Source organism: Carassius carassius, chromosome 19, assembly GCF_963082965.1.
Source record: "Carassius carassius chromosome 19, fCarCar2.1, whole genome shotgun sequence".
NCBI classification, from domain to species: domain Eukaryota; kingdom Metazoa; phylum Chordata; class Actinopteri; order Cypriniformes; family Cyprinidae; genus Carassius; species Carassius carassius.
Genome location: NC_081773.1, coordinates 13,246,302 through 13,268,693, shown reverse-complemented (window position 1 = coordinate 13,268,693; position 22,392 = coordinate 13,246,302). Strand labels below are relative to the sequence as shown.

At 38.0% G+C, this 22,392-nt stretch overlaps 2 protein-coding genes across 2 annotated transcripts in view; both read right to left on the bottom strand.

Moving 5' to 3' along the window:
- Positions 1-4,337: 4,337 nt before the first annotated feature.
- LOC132095125 (band 4.1-like protein 5) overlaps positions 4,338-22,392 on the bottom strand; it is an 83,050-nt gene continuing 64,995 nt past the window's right edge. The window contains exon 27 of the transcript XR_009422422.1: positions 4,338-4,353. The gene's annotated coding sequence lies outside the window, so the exon portion shown is untranslated. The remainder of the gene's footprint in view (positions 4,354-22,392) is intronic.
- LOC132094702 (receptor activity-modifying protein 1-like) overlaps positions 9,371-22,392 on the bottom strand; it is a 36,922-nt gene continuing 23,900 nt past the window's right edge. The window contains exon 3 of the mRNA XM_059499359.1: positions 9,371-10,125. Within this exon, the coding sequence (XP_059355342.1) occupies positions 9,870-10,125 (256 nt within the window). The 3' untranslated portion in view covers positions 9,371-9,869. The remainder of the gene's footprint in view (positions 10,126-22,392) is intronic.

The following is a 22,392-nucleotide window of genomic DNA, read 5'->3' as shown; positions in this document are numbered from 1 at the left end:
CGGCTCGATTGGCCGGCCCTGGCCCGCTTGGAAGAGGTGGGCCAGAGCACGGTTCAGTTGGACTCGGGCGCGGTTCGCATGCAGTGTGAGCGCTAACCGTGCTGGAGCACGGAACAGGACGCGTGGCGTCAGGGTTTTGCGACGCTCCAAAAGCTCAGCTGGTACCTTACAAACCTCCTCATACGAGCAGCACGATTACGTGAAAATTTTCTCGCCACTAAGGCGACACATCTGTTTAACAACAGGCTGTGAGAGGGCTGTGGACCACCGTGGACCAAACCACACAAAATTATCCACAAAGAAAACATAGCGATGGACTCCATTGTGTTCAGAGAGCGCCGCTCTTCCTGTTTATCCCGAAACCGTCGCGCACCATAATGACGTAAGCGTGCTCCGGCACGAATGCTGAAACCCTCCTATGTGAGTGCAGGCCAGAGGGGGAGTGGGGAGGGGGGACAATCGTACTCGGGCCCGGTTCATGGCAACCGTGCCTAGTGTGAGTACACCCTTAGTCTGCCATGCCATTAGGAAAGTGTACATAGCCCATTTATCAATATTTTAGCTACATAATAACAGCATTTCAGGGAGCTCTTATATTGCACATCTGGTACCATATTATGTGGTATATTATATATATACTTTATGGTACATTTGTTTGTAATAAACCAAGTAAATACAGTATAGAGGAATTTACAACATCAAACACTGTTTATCTGTAAGGGTAAATACAGAGTGACAATAGGAATAATATAACACTTTATCTAAATGAGATCCCAAACACTGGTCACTCAACACAAATGTCTATTTTTGCACCATTTCAGTTGAATAGAAACAGCAGCAGTTGTTTTGTTTGGTTCCTGCTTTAGAGGATATTTGTCTTTTTCAAGGGAATTACTCTGGTGTCCTTGTTTTCCTCCATACGCACTGACTCGATGAAGAGCCTTTGAGTCTGTGTACTTTGCTTTAAATCATGAAAGCCACCCACATTCAGAGCACTTGATAGCATGAGCTCGTTCTACATCGGTGACCAAACCCACACGCTTACTTTACACGTGGGAGGCATTGTGAAGCAATTTGACTTTAATGCAAACAAACACCTTTTTGTGTTTTATTTTACTTATTGCAAACTGACATACGAAAATACTTCAAAACACCAAATATTGTGATATCAGAAGTTATATTTATCATTTATTTATTTATTAATCAGCTAGTATGTATATTCTTCTGCCCCTCTGAAAACCCAAGATGATCTTCCAGGCATGAACTGGACTTACAGAGTGCCTGGACAGTCCTGGAGGGACTTGAAATGTACTTTATTTTCTTTATTTATTTTTTTTAATAGAGAAACTCAATTTGAAAGAAGTAGTTCATATACCAGGCAATATTTAATATTTCATGCGATACATTAGGGAATATATGGATGATGTGCTGTGGGTGTGATGAGCCACCACTGGTCCTAGGCTTATTTTAACGAGTAAATCCATTTCTACCATTTCTACCAGCTATCATGCCCAAAACACAACCTTAATCTGGGTTTATCTGGATTTCCAAGCCAGCCATTCAGTGCTGTATCCATTCAGTGATGTTTTAAATTTGGTGTTCACGACCTGAACAATGATATTTGATTTCAGATTCAGGATAGGTAGGCAGTTCTTTAAATATATCAAAGTAAATGATTGCCATTGGTCTCACCATTACATCATGGATTTATCTGTCATTCTCTTTAATCATAATGGCTGGTCCTTCAGTCATACTTACAGTCTGATTTACTGATTTATAGATAGAACCAACTTCTATCTATAATCTCCTTCTGAACTGAAACGTTTTTCTACAGAGGATGTAGTATATACAGTATGCGTTATGTAATGAGGTCTCTTGTTATCAAAGCACAGCATCCCACTCAAATGTTTCACTCTTCTATAAAACATTCACTTCAACAGGCAAGTGGTACCTTTCTTTTTAGTTTTCTTTAGTCTTTTAAAAGCAATCTGAATAAAACACTGAATAACATTGCAGCGCTTTCACTCTGGACACTATTGATGCAATAAATGGATCCGGGCCAACTCTTTCAAGTGGACCGGCTGAGAGTCCAGTCATTAATAACATGCTTTGATATGATCACATACTAATAGTACTATTTCACATACTAGTGAAGGACTAGACACCTATATCATCTTATTAGTGGTCCAGTCAAGACAATCTAGGACACTAGTCTGTCTCTAAAAATAATTTACTTCCACCTGCAAATGGAAAAGTTCAGTGCTCTTCATTTCAGCTTCCCGATCTCATTATTGAGAAAGCTTCATGGGGTGACATTGGCATGCTGGGATATGATATTGCTACCACTTTGACATGAGTGTATATCCCACTGTCAGACATGGTTTTAGACAAAAAAAAGAGTTTATAATAAATGCAAATGGCCCATGAAAGATTGTGCTGATGAAAGCAGCTAATAAGTGTTAGTCTTAGAAGATTAGTGACTGCAGTTTGAATGTGATTGGAATCATTTTATAAGAATGGAAATGTGATGGAATAATATATTTGATGCCTTTTCTGTGAAAATGGATCAGAGAGTATAACTGCTGGCTTTGTCTTTTGTTTTCTTTTTGGAAATGTCTACAGTTTTTGTTAAGAGTTTAAAAGAATACAGAACTGTTTGTTTGGGGTCGTGGCTTCTGATTGGTCAACCAGCTTTCCATCTGTGCTGAAATACATCGCAACTAGGTCACTGCACCCATAAAGGCCAGCTATAAACCTTAGGTTACATGAAAATGACTATATCTCCTAGCTCCATAAGATATGTTTAGTAAAATGTCTGTTGTGTTTTAATATGTGTGTCCTTGTGTGTGTGTGTGTGTGTGTGTGTGTGTGTGTGTGTGTGTGTGTGTGTGTGTGTGTGTGTGTGTGTGTAAGCTTCTATGTAGGCCTGTGTATAACAAACCTTTTAGCCATGACTATATTCTAACCCAGACTCAATGAAAAAAAAAATGGATGAATGTGAATCTGGCAGTGTTTGATGTTGGTTGTTGTTTGTATTGTAGCAGTTTGAAAATAAACTGTATCGTAACTGTATCTATATGTAATCTCGTACTGTATCGCATACAGTACCTTGTCAGTAAAATGTGATCAGCTGAATTCAATTTCTGTTTTGTCAAACAGGTATAAAAAAGGTAAGAATAACATGGCAGCCCTCGTGTGAAGACTGACAAGTGTAAAGACAATCTACTCTAATGTGTGACTCCACCGGCAAGAGACATAAGTATCGCCTTTGATTCGTCCTCTTTTCTACATCTTGCTTCACTTCTGTTTCAGTATTTATGACCTCTTACTATGTTTCAGTGGTCAAAATGATTTTGCCAAGTAAGACATGTTCAACATCAACATCTTTTGTTGATCCTGGATCAACATTACCGTCCAAAAATATAGACTTAACCCAATCCCTACCCCTAAACCTACCCATAATTTATTGCTAAAATCAGTGTGAAATGATAGCTGATTAACAAGGATGAAGAAGAACCTAACCTCGATCATAAGCCTAAAACAGATATTTCCTGAAAAGTTATACCTCAATTCTGATTGGTTGATTATAATGTTGTTCCAGGATCAACAAGGATGATGATCCAGGAACATGTTGTACTTGGTGAAATCACGCTTACCGTGTTTCAATATCCCTACTATCACTACCACTCGTAAACCACGCAACACACACTATAGGCAGTGCAATCCTAACAACCTGTACACTTTGCATTTGTCTGCTATTACACTACTTTCTTTTTCTATTGGTCTCTGGAAATGTCCGTCTGCTGTATACAACAAAGCAGATTTTATTACATCTATTACTAGTCATTCAAGACTAAACCTCATGGCCCCAACTAGAGGACACTGCTACTCCTGCAGCACTCTCCAATAATTTCTCATTTTCCCACACTCCGCGTTTGACTGGAAAAGGTGGAGTTACTGGTATACTTATAATATGATTGGAAATGTATTCCTTTAACTTCTCTGGGTATTACCTTTGAATCACATTCAGTTACTATTACCCACCCTTTTAAAATCAATTTTGTAGTTGTTTATTGACCCCCAGGACCACAAGGTAACTTCTGGGATGAATTAGATGTGTTGCTCTCAAACTTTCCTGAGGATGGTACTCCCCTAGTTATGTTTGGAGACTTCAACATCCATCTAGATAAACCTCTATCTGCAAACTTCCACACTCTGTTTGCCTCTTTTGATCTCAAGAGAGTGTTAACTACAGCTACTCACAAATCAGGCAACCAACTGGACCTCATTTACACACAACACTGCTCCACAGATCATGTACTGGTTACTTCACTGCACACCTTAGATCACTTTCTCCTCACCCTTAATCTTAACATGCTGCTAACAGTGCTACTGATACTTTCTGCTCCACTCTTACATCTTGTTTAGACACTTTCTGCGCCTTGTCTTCCAGGCCAGCCCATTTCACCCACTTCTGCCCCTTGGCTGTCTGATGTTCTCCGCAAACAACATTCTAAGCTCAGGACTGCTGAATGGCTGTGGCGACATGGACAAAAAAAAACTATCACGATTTCTTTGATCAATTTTGTGATTTCGATTTTAATTACGATTTTGACACACAGAGACATGTTTTACAGTCAAAAATGCATGTGTGAATTTGAAACATATTTCCAACAGAAAACCAGTTAGACCTTTATTAAAAAGCCGTAAAATGTCACTAGAACATACATATAGCAAAACAATATATATATATATATATATATATATATATATCCTGGTCAAAGAGCTCTTTGTTGCACTGCCTCAGGTGTTGAAATAGATTTGTTGCACCAGGTTCACCTGTACTCCATCTGCAGTGCATATACAGTATGTAGCATGGACTCATTGTGCTTTCACACAGGACACGTTTTCGGTCCGCTCCTGATCCGCAGCTGTTATTATTTTGGTTTTAAATCCAATTTCAAAAAGTGTACTTTTTCTTGTTTTAAATCTCAAAAAATTTTGTTCACTGTGAAACAGTAGACTTTAATAATTTATGGTGTAATTACTACATTTACTACATAGTGTCAATCCATGTTCATATCTACCACCAACAATGCGGTGTCACTTTAATTCAGCATGTGCAGAAACGATCACTTCATGACTGCTGGAGACACACCACTCCTGGAGCACACTGCCGGACCGCAACCGTGTGCAGTGTGAACACCCTGATCCATTATCAGTTTGCACTGGCTACCAATAGCTGCTCAACATAAAATTCAAGGCATTAATGTTTGCCTACAAAACCACCACTGGCTTTGCACCTCTTTACCTAAGCCATCCCTATTAATAATTTTATAAACCCATAAAAATAAAACCAGAGCGGTTTTTCATCATTTCCAGCAGGAGATCTCAACCTCCTTTGAACACTATAATTGTTTCATAGTTAAAGCACTTGGCCAGACACCCAACTAAAGGCATCTGGATGGCACCTAAAAGCAGGGTTTTTGGACTGCCTTCCCAGTTTCAAGATCCAGCAAACATTTTTAAAACAACATCCTTTATGAATGCTATTGGGGCTGTAATCACCACGTCTGCTGGCACCAGACTTATAACTGGTAGACTGGTACCTCCTTTCTCACCCATGGGTTTAGGATACAAATTTAAATCACAGAGCCGCAACAGAAACCTGTATTGTTATTGCAGAAATTGCACAATCAGCCCAAGGTCATCAAGACTGTGGAACAATGGTTCAAACGATAGAGTCTGGGGCTGGGTTATTGGTTTGTTTAAACAATGTAAGATTGGGGAGTGCTTTGTATATTTGTTTGACAATCACGATAAGTGCTTTAATTAACCTTTAAAGAAATAATTTATTCATCTGACATTGTATTCTCAATCATTTTTGAATAATAAAAAAAAATTGTGGTTTGTAATGAGCGCGAGTGTGAAAAGTGTTTTATTGTCCATGGCAATTAGTCTGAGTGTGAAAAGTGTTGTATTTCCCGTGTCCTCTCATTCCTTTGCGATAACAGCTTCTCTAATTGGTGCATTACTTACAGTAACACTTTGAGTGTAACTGTAAATAACTCCCTTTTGATGACTATTAGCTCCGTTGCGGCTCCAGAGATGGATGACGGGTTTGTCTCATTAGTGAGGAGTCTGTGAATATTCCTTGTCATTCCGTTTACCCTTTCATCTAACAGAGAGTAATGTCCTTTCTAATATGCCTCCCAATGCATGTATTTGAGGTGATTATTTTCCTCCCTCTCCATCAAGGTGGTTAGACAACTTTTTTAATTGCCTGTTATTAAAGTGATAAATAGCTGATGCATTAACAAGTGTTCCATTAATCTCAGGGAAATGTGGCGTCAGTATTAAATGGTACTTCATCTACAGGGAATCCTGCTATCAGCATGTATTGAATGGTATCTTGTGATATAGGATAAGATTTATTCAATACTCTGCACTTTCTAAACAATCAATAAAGCATACGAGGCCAAGGACAGCACATCTGAAATCCTTGATTGATTCCACAGACATATTATATAAGCGATGAATGTTACCCGAGAGATGAATTTTCCTGATATAGCACCAATAAATCAGCTCATTGTTTAGTGATAGTTGTGTAAATGTTAAACACAGCCTGTTTTTTTATGATTCTCACCAGCCAGATCAATGTTAATATTGAGGCATATGCAGACTGTGACACAACCTTAAATCTCCCAGTAGAACTTTCATATTTATGAATTATAGTCAGATTTAAGGATTTACACTTTTTCACAAAAACTTTGCCTGTGGTGTCTAAACAATTTGCACTCAAGGCACAGGAACATCCATTATCTGAGGGAAAGCATGTGGATGCTTATAGGGTCATACATTCTTTAAGAATTAATATATGAAAAATCTAATACATAATTTAATATCTATTTAAATAAAAGAATAAGAATCTGAGATCACTTAAATAACATAATCATATTTCTTCCTTTGCCAGTCACTAATGTGTTCCTTCACAGTTAAGGTAAAGATTACAGAAGGCTGTGATTTTTAGACATACAGTAATAGGTGGAGAGGAAAGAAATTATGATTTTTGAAAGTACTGTCATGTCTGAGTTGAATATAAGATGGAATGATTCATCTAAGATGGTCTAAGCTAAAATGCGTACTTACACTGTCTGTTCATCCAGAACTTTTATTTTTACTGTCCTTTGCACTAGTATAAATGATGTTCATCTGCTTATAGTGTACATACACATACTACATAATCCATCTGTATAGTATGTTCATAATACACCTATCTGTATATCATGCTGATAGTATTTAAAAATCTGTAAATTATGTCCATAGCCTTATCTGTATATTTATTGTACATTTGTAACATATTGTAGACACTGTATATCTGTATATCCTGTACTTACTGCTTATTGCACTTCTGGTTAGATGCTAACTGCATTTTGTTGCCTTGTACCTCACATGTGCAATGACAATAAAGTTGAATCTAATCTAATCTAATCTAAAAATGAAAGAGTAGTTTAATGATTTTTAGAAAGTTTCACTGTTGTGCTGTGTGAACCTGTATTGTTGAGACCTTTATTACAAAATGAATGACAATTACTCACAGTGCATTTGTGTTGTTTCCTTTGGGTCTTTTTTTTAATGGAGTTAGGTGGGTTACTGATTTAGGTTTACTAGCATAATGCTTTAAAATTTGCATTATAAAATAGCAGCACATCAGTGAATTGGTAATGCAGGCAGTTATTTAAAAGGATTTCTTATTTATCTTTGACATTACAAAATTAAGCTCAGGGTAAAAAGAGCATAATACATGAATCCATGAACATCCTTCTTGCAACAAAATGCAGACATCAAAATCATGCGGCATAAACATCAAACTAGTTTAGTAAACAGACTGATTGATCACACTCTATCTGACCTGCTGTAATTTAACAGCTAAACTTCAGGTGGCTCATGACCACATGCCTACCTTTGTTACAGTTTGTTCTCCTGACAGCACATGGTGTGCTACAAAGCAAATCCCTAATGAGGGGAAATGTACGGAATAAAAGAGTTGAGGGCAAATAGCTTTATTAAAACTGCAACAGAAATCTGATTCTTTGAAATTCAGCTGACATTAGAAATGTCTACTGTCTCTGTGCCACGGTCCAGTTCACCACAAGCTTTTAAACCACTCACTGTGGGTACAGAGCTCCAGGGATACACATATATAGCTTCAAAAAAAGCAATTAGCAGAATCATGTGAATAAAAACATCCTTTTAGTGCTAATACATAAATTATTTCACAACAAATGCTGCAAGCTTCTTAGCCGGTAGGTTGCTATGGAAGCATATGGGTAGCGATATTCAATTTGGGATGTAATATGCAAAATGACAATGCAATATGTAAAATGGCAATGCATTTCTGTATTTACATTTTCCAATACATTTGTGCGTTTTGGTGCAAAATGAAAATGAAAATTAAATGACAATTTCCATTTGCCATTTCATACACCAGTTTTAATATGTAAAATGAATACTAATTTTAACGCTTTATAAGTTGCAAAATTAAAATGAAAATGTATTACAGAAATGATTAGATATGTATAACATGTTCAAGCAAAAACTGTGGCAAAATTATCATTTAAATGCTATTTTTCTTAAATGCATTAACACTCACAGTCAAGACACTTCGATTGCATTTTCATTCAATGTCCCGCAATGAATGTAGCAAAATTCAATGTGCACATTGAAAATGCATTCCGAGCCGATCACGTGTCCGCCCCCTCCCGTCATGTCAATCACTGCGTGAACAAGGCGGGGCTTGCAGAAGGTCAGAGACTCAAATCTCAAGAAGAGGATTCAAGTGACAGAACATGGACAAGACAGTTGGTCCGTGTACGTTTTGATCATTTCGGTTTATGGGTTCAATATTTCATTCGCACTTGTGGGCGGCGCTGAAGCGCTCCTTTCATCTGATTGGTCGAATCGCTCCACCTTCAGCACAGTCTTTTCATTCTTTCAGGCAAAATATAAGAGTCAGTGTAAGTGTAGCACTTTAATGTCTGAAACCACCGCTCACTGTTAATTAGCATAATATTTGAGTCAGATGTAGCTGGGCACATAATTCGTAGTCTGATTTCTAAAACACAGAGGAAGTTAAATAGTAGTTTGCAGTCTTTAGACCAATTCACACTGCACTGTCAGATGGCGAGCTGGTTTTGTCTGATCAGTGCATCACCCCTATTGGCGTCTGTTGCTATTAGTCTGCACTATGTACACCACACATTGTGTCCAGTAGTCAGTTTTTAATTTTAATTAAAGATTTTTATTGATTTCATTCAATACTAAAAAGTATTGTGGTTGTAGCCCTCTTCTTTTCTTATTCTTCTTTCTTAAATCAACAAAAGAATACTAATCCTGAATGACTGACTGAATGAATGAATGAGTGTCATCATTTGGCACAAAGCACATTTATGAGAGTGAAATGCATTGAGGGTGACACAAAAAGGTTTGTTCAATGTCCAATGCTCACATGATGGTAAAGGTTTGTCGAAAGTGTGGGAATAACAGTGTCCTCCCTTCAGTGTGTGTCCATCCAAGGTGAAACTTATCCGTCATCATGATAATGACTTGCATCTAGACTGGAGATCGGTTTTACTAACAGAATACTGGCATGACAAAACATTTAGTTAAAAACTACCTCAAAGAAATAGTGCAGTTTCTGTATAAATGACTGGTATGTTATCTGTGTGCAGATAACACAGTGTCCGCATTCACTATAAGTGTTTGGATATACAACCACTTGATGAGAAACAAGTCTTTCTTAGTGCTTGTAGTCCATGTAAGTCTCCTTCTCTATTGTTCAGTGTGGAGGTACTTGGTTAGTTTATCGATTATACGATACCCTCGCTGCGTTTACTCCTCCACACCACTAGGGCAGTCATGAGTAGCGTCACCAGAATGGGCACCACAATAAAAGGCCCCAAGATCCGATTGGGTGGATCGTGAAGCAGCCGTCCAGACATTGAGCAGTCATGGAAGTAGTGCCTGTGCACCCGGATGAAGAATTCGTCCACCATTCGGTTGGGCCAGAAACAGTTCATCTTCAGAGCCACCAGGAACGTGCAGTTGGTCAGTTCTCCATAGGACCTTTAGGAGAGCAAACAGGAGAGTGTCAGTGGTTCGCATAAGATGGTGTTGTACATTTTTAAAACTGAACTCCTGTTTTCAAAGGAGTAATGAGAAAGTGGTTTAAATGTGAAGTGTGTGAAATACTTTCTCCTGGCCTGTGGGAGGTAGGAGATGTTCAGAGCAAAGTACAGGAAAGCTGCTTGCAGGTTTTTATCTCAAAGAGTGCAAACAATGTGGCACTTTCAAAACATTGCTCTTTTAAAATAGTTCAACATGGCAAATTTTTACTTACTGCAATGGCTATTGGGGGGGGGGGGGCAAACTGAGTTTCTGCAACTGTGAAACAATTAAATGATTCACTGTTTTTGAATCACAGGTCAAAACAATGGAAATGCATCAAAAACTCCTTGACAAACCAACTGCCAATGTTCTCTTGAAAGTGCAATCTATTAAATGCTATCTACCATGAAATATTAATGTACTAATGTTATGCAAGACCATTACTTAAACATTAAGTATTTGTATAATATTTTATTTTGCTAATTAAAAGGTTTTTATTTTGTGTGTTTGGCTAATCTGTCCAATAAGAGACTGCTATGCCTCCTTTTGTTATAAAGTTATATTATATTATACATGTAAAGTTAAATATAAAGTTATGTTATATTATAAAACAAATAAAAAATAAATAAATTGTAAAGACACTAGTTGATGGGTTCAATTGCTCCCTAGTGGCAACCTTTGAACTTTTGAAACGTTTCAACAGATATGAAGTGACAGAGACTTTGGCAGTTTGGCAACATTGGTTCAAATTAAAATACTGCAAAGGTTTCAAAGCTTCACAAAGCAATGTTTTGAAACATTCATCAACTAATGGCAGTTACTGGAAATAACTTTAATATTTTCAGTTTGCCATTATTACTAAATACAATAGGCATGTTTTATTGGTAGCAGTACAAATATGTTGCAGTACAAAGTACTTTCAAAGAAAAGGTATCTGGTTGATAATGTTTTATGCTTGTCTTTATCATTTTGTACCACCAGTGATACAGAATTTACACAAGTTTTCTATTTTATGCTATTTTAAAATAAGCATGTCAATACCTGTAAGATTTCAAGATTGTAACCATGGAAAAACAAAGCATCATATTGTGGAGCTCACATGTGCTAACTATTTGCTTAGGTTCACATGAATCTCTCGTGCTGTTCCCAATCATCCATAAAATGCATGTCTGCATATTTGTGTAAGAGCGTGCTTGATAACTGTTTTTATTAAGCTGGAATAATTCTCTCAGCGACCCTTAAGGAGCCCTGCTGGAATGAGATCATCCCAATGATGATGATGTTGATGAAGATTTTCTGAGACTGTTGTTCAGATGAGCTCTTAATAGGCCCCTGTGTGAGTGTTCGACCCCGATCCCCCTCCCATGGGCCATCTATTTATAAGCCCAGTCAGCCTAGCGTGAGATGCCTGGCATAACCAGCGCAGACTTTTAATCAAGAGTTTTCTTCCGGGCCTGTTTTGGGGGCTGGAGCTGACCGCACGCCCCCTCCACGCACATTTCACCCCGAGGGATAAAGATGGCTCTCAGGATGGCAGCTCAAACACTCAGGCAGAGCAAAAAGCGCGTCTCATCTTCCCAAAGACCCTTGTGTGACACATATGAGTGTCTAGGTCACCCCTGTGTGCACAGCTGGGCTGTAGAGGCTAAGGGTGTTTGGTAAAGGAAATGGGATGATTTAAATAAGTCAGCGGAGAATGACTGGAACTACTGAAGATTCAAGCGAGGGGTTTAAAGGATTGACTTGGAAACTGAAGTTTAAGCACTAAGCTGTCCTATGTATATTTCCTTTTTTATGATTCTTATTTTTCATGCCCATGTACAGCAATTTTATACTGATCGTCATATGGCTCATCTTTTGTTGATGTTTGTATCGGTGTGCTTGGGTACCAGTCATAGAGATGGTTGTGATGCACGTTCAGTAATGGTGGTGGGACAGAGTTTGTATTACTGGTATTAAAGTTCAAGAGAAGCTCCAGGTTGTGTTAAACCCAGTCTGTTAATGGACTGACCCTGAGCTCACACCCCTGACCAGCTCTGTCTGCCTGTGTATTTATAGCATTCACAATAAAGACTAAAATAGACAAAGAACCATCCAACTGTATCTCCACAATGGACAGTTAAATAGTTGTCTAATAACGGAAAGTAGCACAGTATTTATTTGCCTCATTTTATTTGTACTGGTGTTTTTGTTAAGCTTTATTATTGCTGCTCATACTATATATTATACAAACATCTAAACATACTCAACTTTGGCACATAACTTTTAACTATTTCACTGTTATTGGTACCATCTACTGCAATTTTGGTATTGAGACAGTTAAAGCACAGCACAAACAGATGTATAAGAATACACATGCATGTACAATAGCCTATATGTGGCCTCATATGAAGCCACAAAGGAGCACAATTGCAAAGGGCAAAAGATAGATCCATACAAATAGCATAAATGGCCTAAAAAGTCATATAGTGACATTTCATAAGGCCACTAAAGAGGTCGCCACCATGAACATGAGCAAATCAGAAGTCTAATAATATCATATTCTTTAGGTGGATTGCTGTTTATGTTATAAAGATGTGGACATAAGGTTGTGGCCTTATGTCACATCCATCTCTACATCAGTCATCACATTTTCTTTACTCTGTAATTGCTTTAAACACAATGCCATTGTAAGCCTATAATACATTCATGTAACTTGAAAGCCATTTCGGTTGCAAGAGCAGCTGCCTAATTCATTAGGAGCACATCAAACTAGGATGAGAAGTGCTCAACTTGTGGAAAATTAGCTTTTGGTTTCTGCTCTGCTGAGGAGACAAATGAGCATTTCATCAAGTTTCTGTGTTTATATATCTAAATGCACAGAGTGATGAAGAAGAGATGTCAAACGTATCATCACCAGCTTGAACAGAAACAGCTGTGGCAATATTCAGCCTGTAGCATCATTTTGATATGAGGTAATTTAGTGAACGAGTTAAATTTGGATGTTTAATCATGAGGAGCCCCAGGAGCTTCGTTTTTGCCCTGTCAAAACCTATTATCATGCAATTAGCAAGTGAATACAGATAAGATGAAGCGGTTCTGGCTTAAATGCACTCACTGCAGATGTGAGACAACACATGATGGCTTTGTACGGAGGCCATCAATTACTCTCATGACACTCCAAACCCATGTGGAATACAAAAGATGTTGAGGCAGAATAAAGTCTTAAATGTATGTCTGGTTCCTCACACTATCTACTACAAGATCACAAGATCTACTATTATGGTGCTACACTTTTTGTATAATTAGGCAAAATTACAACTTGAATAAAACTTTTTTTTTTTTATTAATAAAAGTTTTAGGGGCAAAACTGTTGGATGTGGGGAAATTACATCACAAGCGGGACAGTCACACATTGTGTAAACATGAATATAAACCATTGTCACAAAATATTTATTTTTAACAGATTTTAGTAGCTTAAGGATCTGAATACAAGAACACAAAAGTGTACAAAGTTTATCTATTAACAAGAAAGTTTTTTTTTCAAATGATTTCTCATATTAAGTTTATCATCTCAATTATCATTTACCTTATGTTTTTTATCATTATTATTATTTAAGGGGGAAGTCTTTGGCAGCACTGTAAAGATCAATTGGAAAAAATGCCCAAATGTCTGTTCTTGAGAAAATGTCTTGTTTTGCACATGAAGAAACTAATCTGATATAAAACATGGTAACACTATTATATACAGTGTCATTGTTACGCATGTGACATAATACATAGTTATAACAGTCAATTATGCATAATTATATGCAACTAACCCCAGAGTAGGTACATACTGTTAATATTACTCAGTTCTTAAATGTTTTATTACTGTAACTAGCATACCTTCAAATAAGTATAACCATACAGAGTTTAATATAAAAGGAAGTCTTTGAGTCTATAATGGGTGACTGCTGGTGCTTTTCTCCATTGACCATATGGTGTCTTGTAAGACAGCAGATTCAATTTCAAAATGGTTTAACGCCGCTAAATATAACTAGTAAGGGACAAACATCAACACAGAGAGACCATGACTACGGCACACTGTCAGTGCTCAGGCTGTGGGATGAGGGTTTCCTGCAACTAAAAACCAATCACAGAACAGAGATCACAGCAGGGATTTTATGTTGGTGTTTCATGATCAATCGCTGCTTTCGGTAAAAGCCTCTTTGCAAAGTCTGCAGTACAGTGTTACCTCATGCTCAAATAATAAGCCCCTTTCACACTGCATGTTGGGGTCCCTGAAAATTGATGGAGTGCTTTCTCTGTGAACACAAACACGTCCCAGGATTGATTCCGGGACCGATCCCAGGTTGGGGACCTAGTAACATTGACGGGATCAGTCCCGGAAAGAGCTCTGTGTGAACAAAACCCAGAACCAATGGCATAAAGTGTGTGTCATAGTGAGAACTCTTTTACAGGGTGTTTTGAAGGCAGATCAACGTTTGCAATGAAAAAGTATGTGCAAACTGTAATGAAGCAGAGATCAGTTTTAAATCCTCCCTATCTTGAAGCGGAGATCGTTCGCCAGTTTAAGTGAAAGTTAACGTGCCTAGCGTTTTCGACTTGTACATTACGCATCACATCCTGATGTCACGTGTCATTACAGGACCTTTACGGGTTGTGTGTGAATGCACGCAAAGATTCCGGGAAATCACTGGCAGTGTGAATGAACCAACAATTGCCGGGACACATTACCCGTGTATCATCCGGAATGTCAGTGTAAAAGGGGCTATACACTGCACAAATAACTGTCTTAGTAGTTTTGTCTAGTAAACAAAAACTTTTTTTTATTAAACACACACACACACACACACACACACATATATCTTGGTCTGAGCTGTCGACACGACAGATCTCGTCACAGTTGTTGTTGTTGGTGCGTCCTACGATGTGAATAGAGGCCGATCCTTGACGCACATGACCAGCCACAGGTGTCGCACACAAACTGGCTAGATGTTGTTCTAGATGTTAAGGCATTGTGCTTTCTGCGTCTTCGTTTGTCTACAGCAGTAACAATACGGCTGAGCTCAAAGGAGTGTATGGCAGTGTGGCACTGTGCTCGCCATGATGTCCTGTCTGCAGCCATCTCTTCAAGGTCATTTGGGTCCATATTGCACAGTTTCAAATTGGCTTTGAGGCCATCCTTGTAGCGTTTTAGTTGCCCTCCTTGAGAGCGCATGCCACTCTGGAGCGGTCCATAAAAAACCTGCTTCGGTAGGCGTGAGTCTGCCATACGTACAACATGTCCAGACCAGCGAAACTGCGCAGCAAGCAGGAAGGCCTCAATACCAGTGATGCCACAGGTCTGAAGTACCTCAATATTTGGGGCCTTGTCCTGCCATTTAACATGTGCAATACGACGGAGACAGCGCATATGGAACTGATCAAGTTTGGTAATCTGCCGGCGATAAATGGTCCAGGACTCAGATCCATACAACAGCACAGTGAGGATGACTGCCTTATATACTGCCACCTTTGTGTCCAGTCGAATGCCGTGCTCATCCCATACTCTCTTGGACAGTCGACCGAAGGCAAAACTAGCTTTTGCGATGCGGGCACTGATGTCGGAGTCCGCTGTTGTATCAGCTGCAAGAATGCTACCGAGGTAGCAGAATTTGTCAACGGCCGCCAGCACTGTCTTATCTGCAGTGATTACCGGTGGATTGGAGTTTGACTTGTTCACCGCTTGAAGCATGAATTCAGTCTTCTTTAGACTGACAGTAAGCCCAAACCTAGAAGCTGCAGTTCTATACACTGCACAAGTAACTGTCTTAGTAGTTTTGTCTAGTAAACAAAAACTTTTTTTATTAAACACACACACACACACACACACACACACACACACATATATATATACACATATATATATACACACAGTACAGACCAAAAGTTTGGACACACCTTCTCATATGAAAATTGTAGAGTCACACTGAAGGCATCAAAACTATGAATTAACACATGTGGAATTATATACATAACAAAAAAGTGTGAAACAACTGAAAATATGTCATATTGTAGGTTCTTCAAAGTAGCCACCTTTTGCTTTGATTACTGCTTTGCACACTCTTGGCATTCTCTTGATGAGCTTCAAGAGGTAGTCACCTGAAATGGTCTTCCAACAGTCTTGAAGGAGTTCCCCGAGAGATGCTTAGCACTTGTTGGCCCTTTTGCCTTCTGTCGGTGGTCCAGCTCACCCCTAAACCATCTCGATTGGGTTCAGGTCCGGTGACTGTGGAGCCCAGGTCATCTGGCGCAGCACCCCATCACTCTCCTTCTTGGTCAAATAGCCCTTGATGCCTTCAGTGTGACTCTACAATTTTCATAGTCATGAAAATAAAGAAAACTCTTTGAATGAGAAGGTGTGTCCAAACTTTTGGTCTGTACTGTATATATATATATATATATATATATATATATATATATATATATAAAAACAGCAGATACTTGCAGAAAGTCCTTTAAAACATGTCGAGCATGTGTATCTACTGCAGTTACAAAAGCTGTTGATCTCTTTCCCCTGGATACTAAAGGGGATGTGAATTGTTGAAACATACTATAAGGTGTCACCATCGCTGGCTCTTTTTCTCTCTCTATCAAAGTCATTAAGTGTCATCAAGGCTAACAAAGGGGTTAAATGCTTTCAAGTGTGGTCACATTCCACAGAGCTACTGGAAACTATCCCACAAGCACCTGGACTATTATGTGAATTGTGCATGCTCAGTGGAACAGATGGACCTCTGGATCAGAACCTAAAGCTTGCGACTGCATGGAGAGCAACAGCAGGAATCTGGCTTCAAAACAAGTTAAGCTTTATCGACAGTATGGAGCATTCTTGAGGGTTTAAAATGAGGGTTTGCTGGAATTTAACAGTGGGATAGTGAGACAGGAATTTTCAGTTCCCACAAAGGTACCAAAAATATTATACACATTTTGGTGTTAAATCTTGGTGGTAGAATGAAGCTATATAGCGGTACTTCCACATATAAATTCAAAGACTTCTAAATGCAGACATTGCAGCAAGTTTTATGTTTCTCCATACCACTGCATTCAGTTCCTACTTTTTAACTCCAGGACAGTTTGTGAACCAGCAATTCTACATTTCAGCTGCTGTCGCCAAAACTGTCACTCTGCTTCTCTTCTCTCCTTTAGTTTCTTTCTCACTTTTCAAGTGATCATATGGGCTGCCCGTCCTCATCAGGGACAGGGCAAAAGGTCACAGAAGGACCCAAAGAGTCAGAACTGCTCAAACACCAGATGGTGTACAAGGAAATGATGAGTACAATGAGTGAGGACCCCTGAGCTGGAGTTACAGGACCTCAGATGTATTACTGGCTTCAAGAGGATAATGTTCGTCATGGAACAGATTGCAGGAGAGGCCTAAAGGGAAAAGCCTGAATATTTTCTGGCCTGAAAACATGACCCTTCTGTGTCACAGCTTTATCCACTATACATTTATTGAAGCAGTCCTCATACTTTTTAAATTAGGCTTTTTAACAGTTCAATTAAACTCAGTACGGTATATTGTAAAATGATATAGAAGTTTAATTACCAGCTATAACATAATTCAGTTCAAATATCAACAAAGAACATTTATAAGCCGGCCTATAATTATACTTTTTGAACACATTAACATGGTTTGACAGTGTAACCCCTGAGTTTCACAAATCCAGATAACACACATCAAAACCTCATAAAATGGAAATGAAGTATGAATGAAGCCTAAATTAAATCTGATTACAAACAGATTACAAATTTGAAAGATTCAGACCAGACATGTGCTGGTCAAAATTTAGTTTAAATTCATGAAGTGATGCTTTCTAAATATCTTTCAGCTGTTCAGGAGAACATGAACCGTCATGTAACCATTAGCAGATTATCTCAGCTATAAAGCACAAAGTCATTCCTTTCTTTGCTAACTAGAGACTGACAGCAACAAAGATCACTAAGGTTTTCATTCTGCTACTTGTTATCTGTGAAATGAAGATATAAATATATTGCTGTCCTAAGTTCCAAATCTCATTTGTTCATGCGCATATTTAAACTTGAAGTGTCAAGACAAGTTTTAATGTACTTTTTTTAAATGTACTTACCCTACACTGTCATTGTGTGGGGACAAAAAAAATCTGCAAAACATCTGTTGTGTGCCACAGAAGAAGGAAAATTAGGTTTGAAACAAAATGAGGGTATGAATTTTCTTTTCATTTTTTTTTGTTTGGTTAAATTAAAATCATGTCCTGCAATAACCTAAAACCACAACAAGATCTCCAGTTAATGTCTCCACTCTGATTTAATGTAAACCTGCTGGGATCGGTGCTCGTTAAATCAGTAGCAAAATGCTTCATGGTGAAGTTTTAACATCTGTTCTTTAATTAGATTTTTTTAAAAGAGTGGAATTTATGTTTTAGACAAACACCTGCCTATACAGAGGCATGCAAACGTTTGAAAACCCCTTGCAGAATCTGTGAAAATGTGAATCATTTTAACAAAAAAGAGAGATCATACAAAATGCATTGTATTTTTTTTTTTTTTTTTTAGTACTGTCCGGAGTAAGATATTTTATATAAAATATGTTTACATATATTTCATAAGACTAAAAAAAAATATTGCTGAAATTATTAAAATAACCCCATTTAAAAGTTTGTGAACCCTTGGTTCTTAAAAATGTGTAATCCACGACTGTCTTTGTTTTGTGATGGTTGTTCATGAGTTTCTTGTTTGTTCTGAACAGTTAAACTGAGCACAATTCTTCAGAAAAATCCTCCAGCTCCTGCAGAGCATCTTTTTCCAGCATCATTTTCCAGCATCTTTTGCATATTTGAACCCTTTCCAGCAGTGAATGTATGAATTTGAGATCCATCTTTTCACACTGAGGACAACTGAGGCACTCAACAAAACTATTTAAAAATTGTTTAAACATTCACTGATGCTCCAGAAGGAAACACGATGCATTAAAAGCCACAACTTTTGAACAGGATGAAGATGTCCAATTCCACTAAATTCAAGTTTATTTGTATAGCGCTTTTACGTTTCACGTTTTACGTTTCTACAATATTTAGTAGTATCTTATCAGTGGTGACTGTCAGTTTATGTGGATATAGCAGAAATGTAAGGAAAAATCAATTAAAGAGGTAATCCAACAGACGATGAAGAGCCGGGGGTTTGAGACGATCAAATCCCCGGGTTCTTAATGCATCGTGTTTTCTTCTGGAGCATCAGTGAATGTTTGAACCTTTTAATAGTCCTCAGTGTGAAAAGATGGATATCAAAATTCATACAGTCACTGCTGGAAAGGGTTAAAATATGCAAAAGATGCAAAAGAATCTGCAGGATTTTTATGAAGAACAGTGCCAAGTTTAACTGTTCAGAACAAACAAGGGACTCATGAGCAACCATCACAAAAAAACAAACAAAAGAAATGTTGTGGATAATCCAGGTAACCACACACAGTATTAAGAACTTTTGAATGGGGTTATTTTAATAATTTCAACTATTTTTTTGTTTTGTGGACTATATATACACATCTTTTATGTAAAATATATTACTCAGGACAGTACTAAATAAATAAAAATACATGGATTTTGTATGATCTTTTATTTTGTCAAAATTATTTCACTGATTCTGAAAGAGGTTCCCAAACTTTCGCTTGCCACTATAAATCACAGCTCTGCCATTTTAATTTATAGATATTTTACAAGCATTTTTTACCTCCAAGGCTGTGCTTTAAGAGGAGCTTAAAGAACATACCAGAATTCACAGGAATGACCCCTTGAAGGGCAAAAGGGTTAGTCTGTAGATTGCTGGTTCCCTCTGAAGCAGTTTAATGCTCCAATGCCCGGGTGAGACAATTTGCTGAAGTGCAAGGGTGCTGACCTCCTCTGATCATTTGTATACATCCTTAATTACCTGCAGTCGACTGCCCTCAGTGCTCAATAAGTCTTACCTCACCACTTCTGAAGCTCACTGGAGGCCACATGCTGTTCTACTGTGTTGCTCTGATCTCGTCTCAGACCTGTGGGTGTCTTTAGACAGTGCTTTGTGCATAATTGAGCAATGGAGCTCGATGACCTCATGGAAGGAGCCGAGGGGCCATACATTCTTTAATGAGTGCTGTTTCACAGGTGCGCGGGGCACTTGAACCTGCTTTAAGATCTGAGAACACCATGAGATCCCTAGACCTATGAAATCCCAACCTTTGAGCAAAACCACTCTCCTCGAAGGCTGACAAATTGAGCCTGGAGTCTAACTTGATTGTTAAAAAATATTGCATTGAAGTAATATTGTTCACTTTCTGTCATAAGAGATTAATGGCATGCATTTTTCTATTGATTTAAAGCAGGTTGGAATCAATCATTATTGATGTACTCTATATATTAAATAAAGCCAGCCAACTCACATGTGTGCTTGTTATTGAGGTTTAATGGCATCCTGATCCTTTAGAAATGAAGGCAGAAAAACATTGTTAGCCAGGATGTTAAGGCTTTGATTTTGTTTAGTGGGCTGAAGCACTTCTGATGTAAAAAAGCATGAAATAAAATACCAGAGATCAAGGTCATCACTGTTTATTACTACCAACCATTATACACAGTGAGCACAATCTATGACTCAGTGTCTAAAGGGAATCAGCTTTTAATATAGTTGACATACTCAGTCAAACAGGCCATATGAATAATCATTTTCTGTCATAAATGACAGCTCAGTTTAACAACACCCGCAGGAATAAATCGTCCTCCTGAACTCAATCCTTTTTGTTTGCAACCTTAGGGCAACATTCTGAGATTTTGATCTGACTGACAACAAACGCACCAGCAATTTTGTTAAAGAGCACGGAGAACATTTTGCTCAGATAATCATTCCAGCTGAGTAAAGCAAAAATCTGGGATACAGTGAACCATTTACAATGAAAGTGAATGTAAAGTTAAGATATTCAATAGATAAACAATATGTGTTAACACTATTTTTGTGTGAAAAATGGTTTATAATCTTTTCTGTGTAAAGCTACATCTAATTTTACAACTATGCTGCCATGACAATGAAGGTTTTAAACACTAAAATAATAAACATTTTAAAAAAAATAATGTAAGTGCTTTAAAAAAAATGATTAAGCTTCAGATGTCTTGTGCTTTTAAATCCTTCAGTAATTGGCCCCCATTCACTTCCATTATAAGTGCCTCACTTTAATATAAAGGAAAAAAAGTTATGAAAATATCATAATTTAATCACTTACATGTTGTTCCAAACCTGTATGACTTTCTCCTGTGGAGCACAAAATATATTTGGAAGAATGTTTGTTACCAAAAAGATTTGATTACCATTGACTTCCACTGTATGAATAAAAAAAAAATATTCAAAATATATTTTATGAACCATAGAAGAAATAAAGTAATTGGAACAACATGAGGGTTGGTAAAGGATGGAAATGTTTTCAATTTTGGGTGAACTATCATTTTAAGCACTGTAAAACTCAGTCAGCATTTTGCACCTTGGCATGAGCTACAATAGAAACGAGTTGGGCCACATGGGAAAAAAGTGTCTGGAGTGTTGATGACAGGGACTGGCAGACCTTGCTGGCCCTGATCCGACAGCTTAGACATCCAGTGTCACTTTTCTCGACTGTATCTTTCTCAAATGTTGCACTGGAGCACAACGGCTTCAGTCTGACTTCAGAGTGGCAGAGTTTTTAGGGTCATTTGTCAAGGGCACAGAAGTAAAGACAAGACAGTTCTTCTTGTTAACCTGGAAATGTGAAAGTTCTTCCATATCATGTGTTTCCTGGGGCACCATGAATAACCTCTTCCATTATGTCACAGAGACAGCTGGGCATATTGAGGCATTCCCAGGAACGGTGTATGCCTGGAGCTGTGCCACATGGCACACTAAATCCCTCTGAAGTATGTGATAATATGGGAACCCTGTCATCTCTCTTACTGAGAAAACTCTGCTCTTCACTGACCTTGTCATGAAGTGTTCAAATAAACACGCAGTCATGTCAGCTGCAAGGTAGGATTGCACCGAACAAAAGTTGTTGAATGAGTGCTGAACCAACGTGTGTGTGATGTGAAATGGTTAGGGGAAGTTGGGGGTCAGTAATTTTTTTGTGTTTGAAAGAGGTTTTTATATGCTCAAAAAAGTGAAAACTGTAAGATTGTGAAATATTTAAAATAGCTGTTTTCTATTTTAATGCATTTTAAAATGCAATTCAAT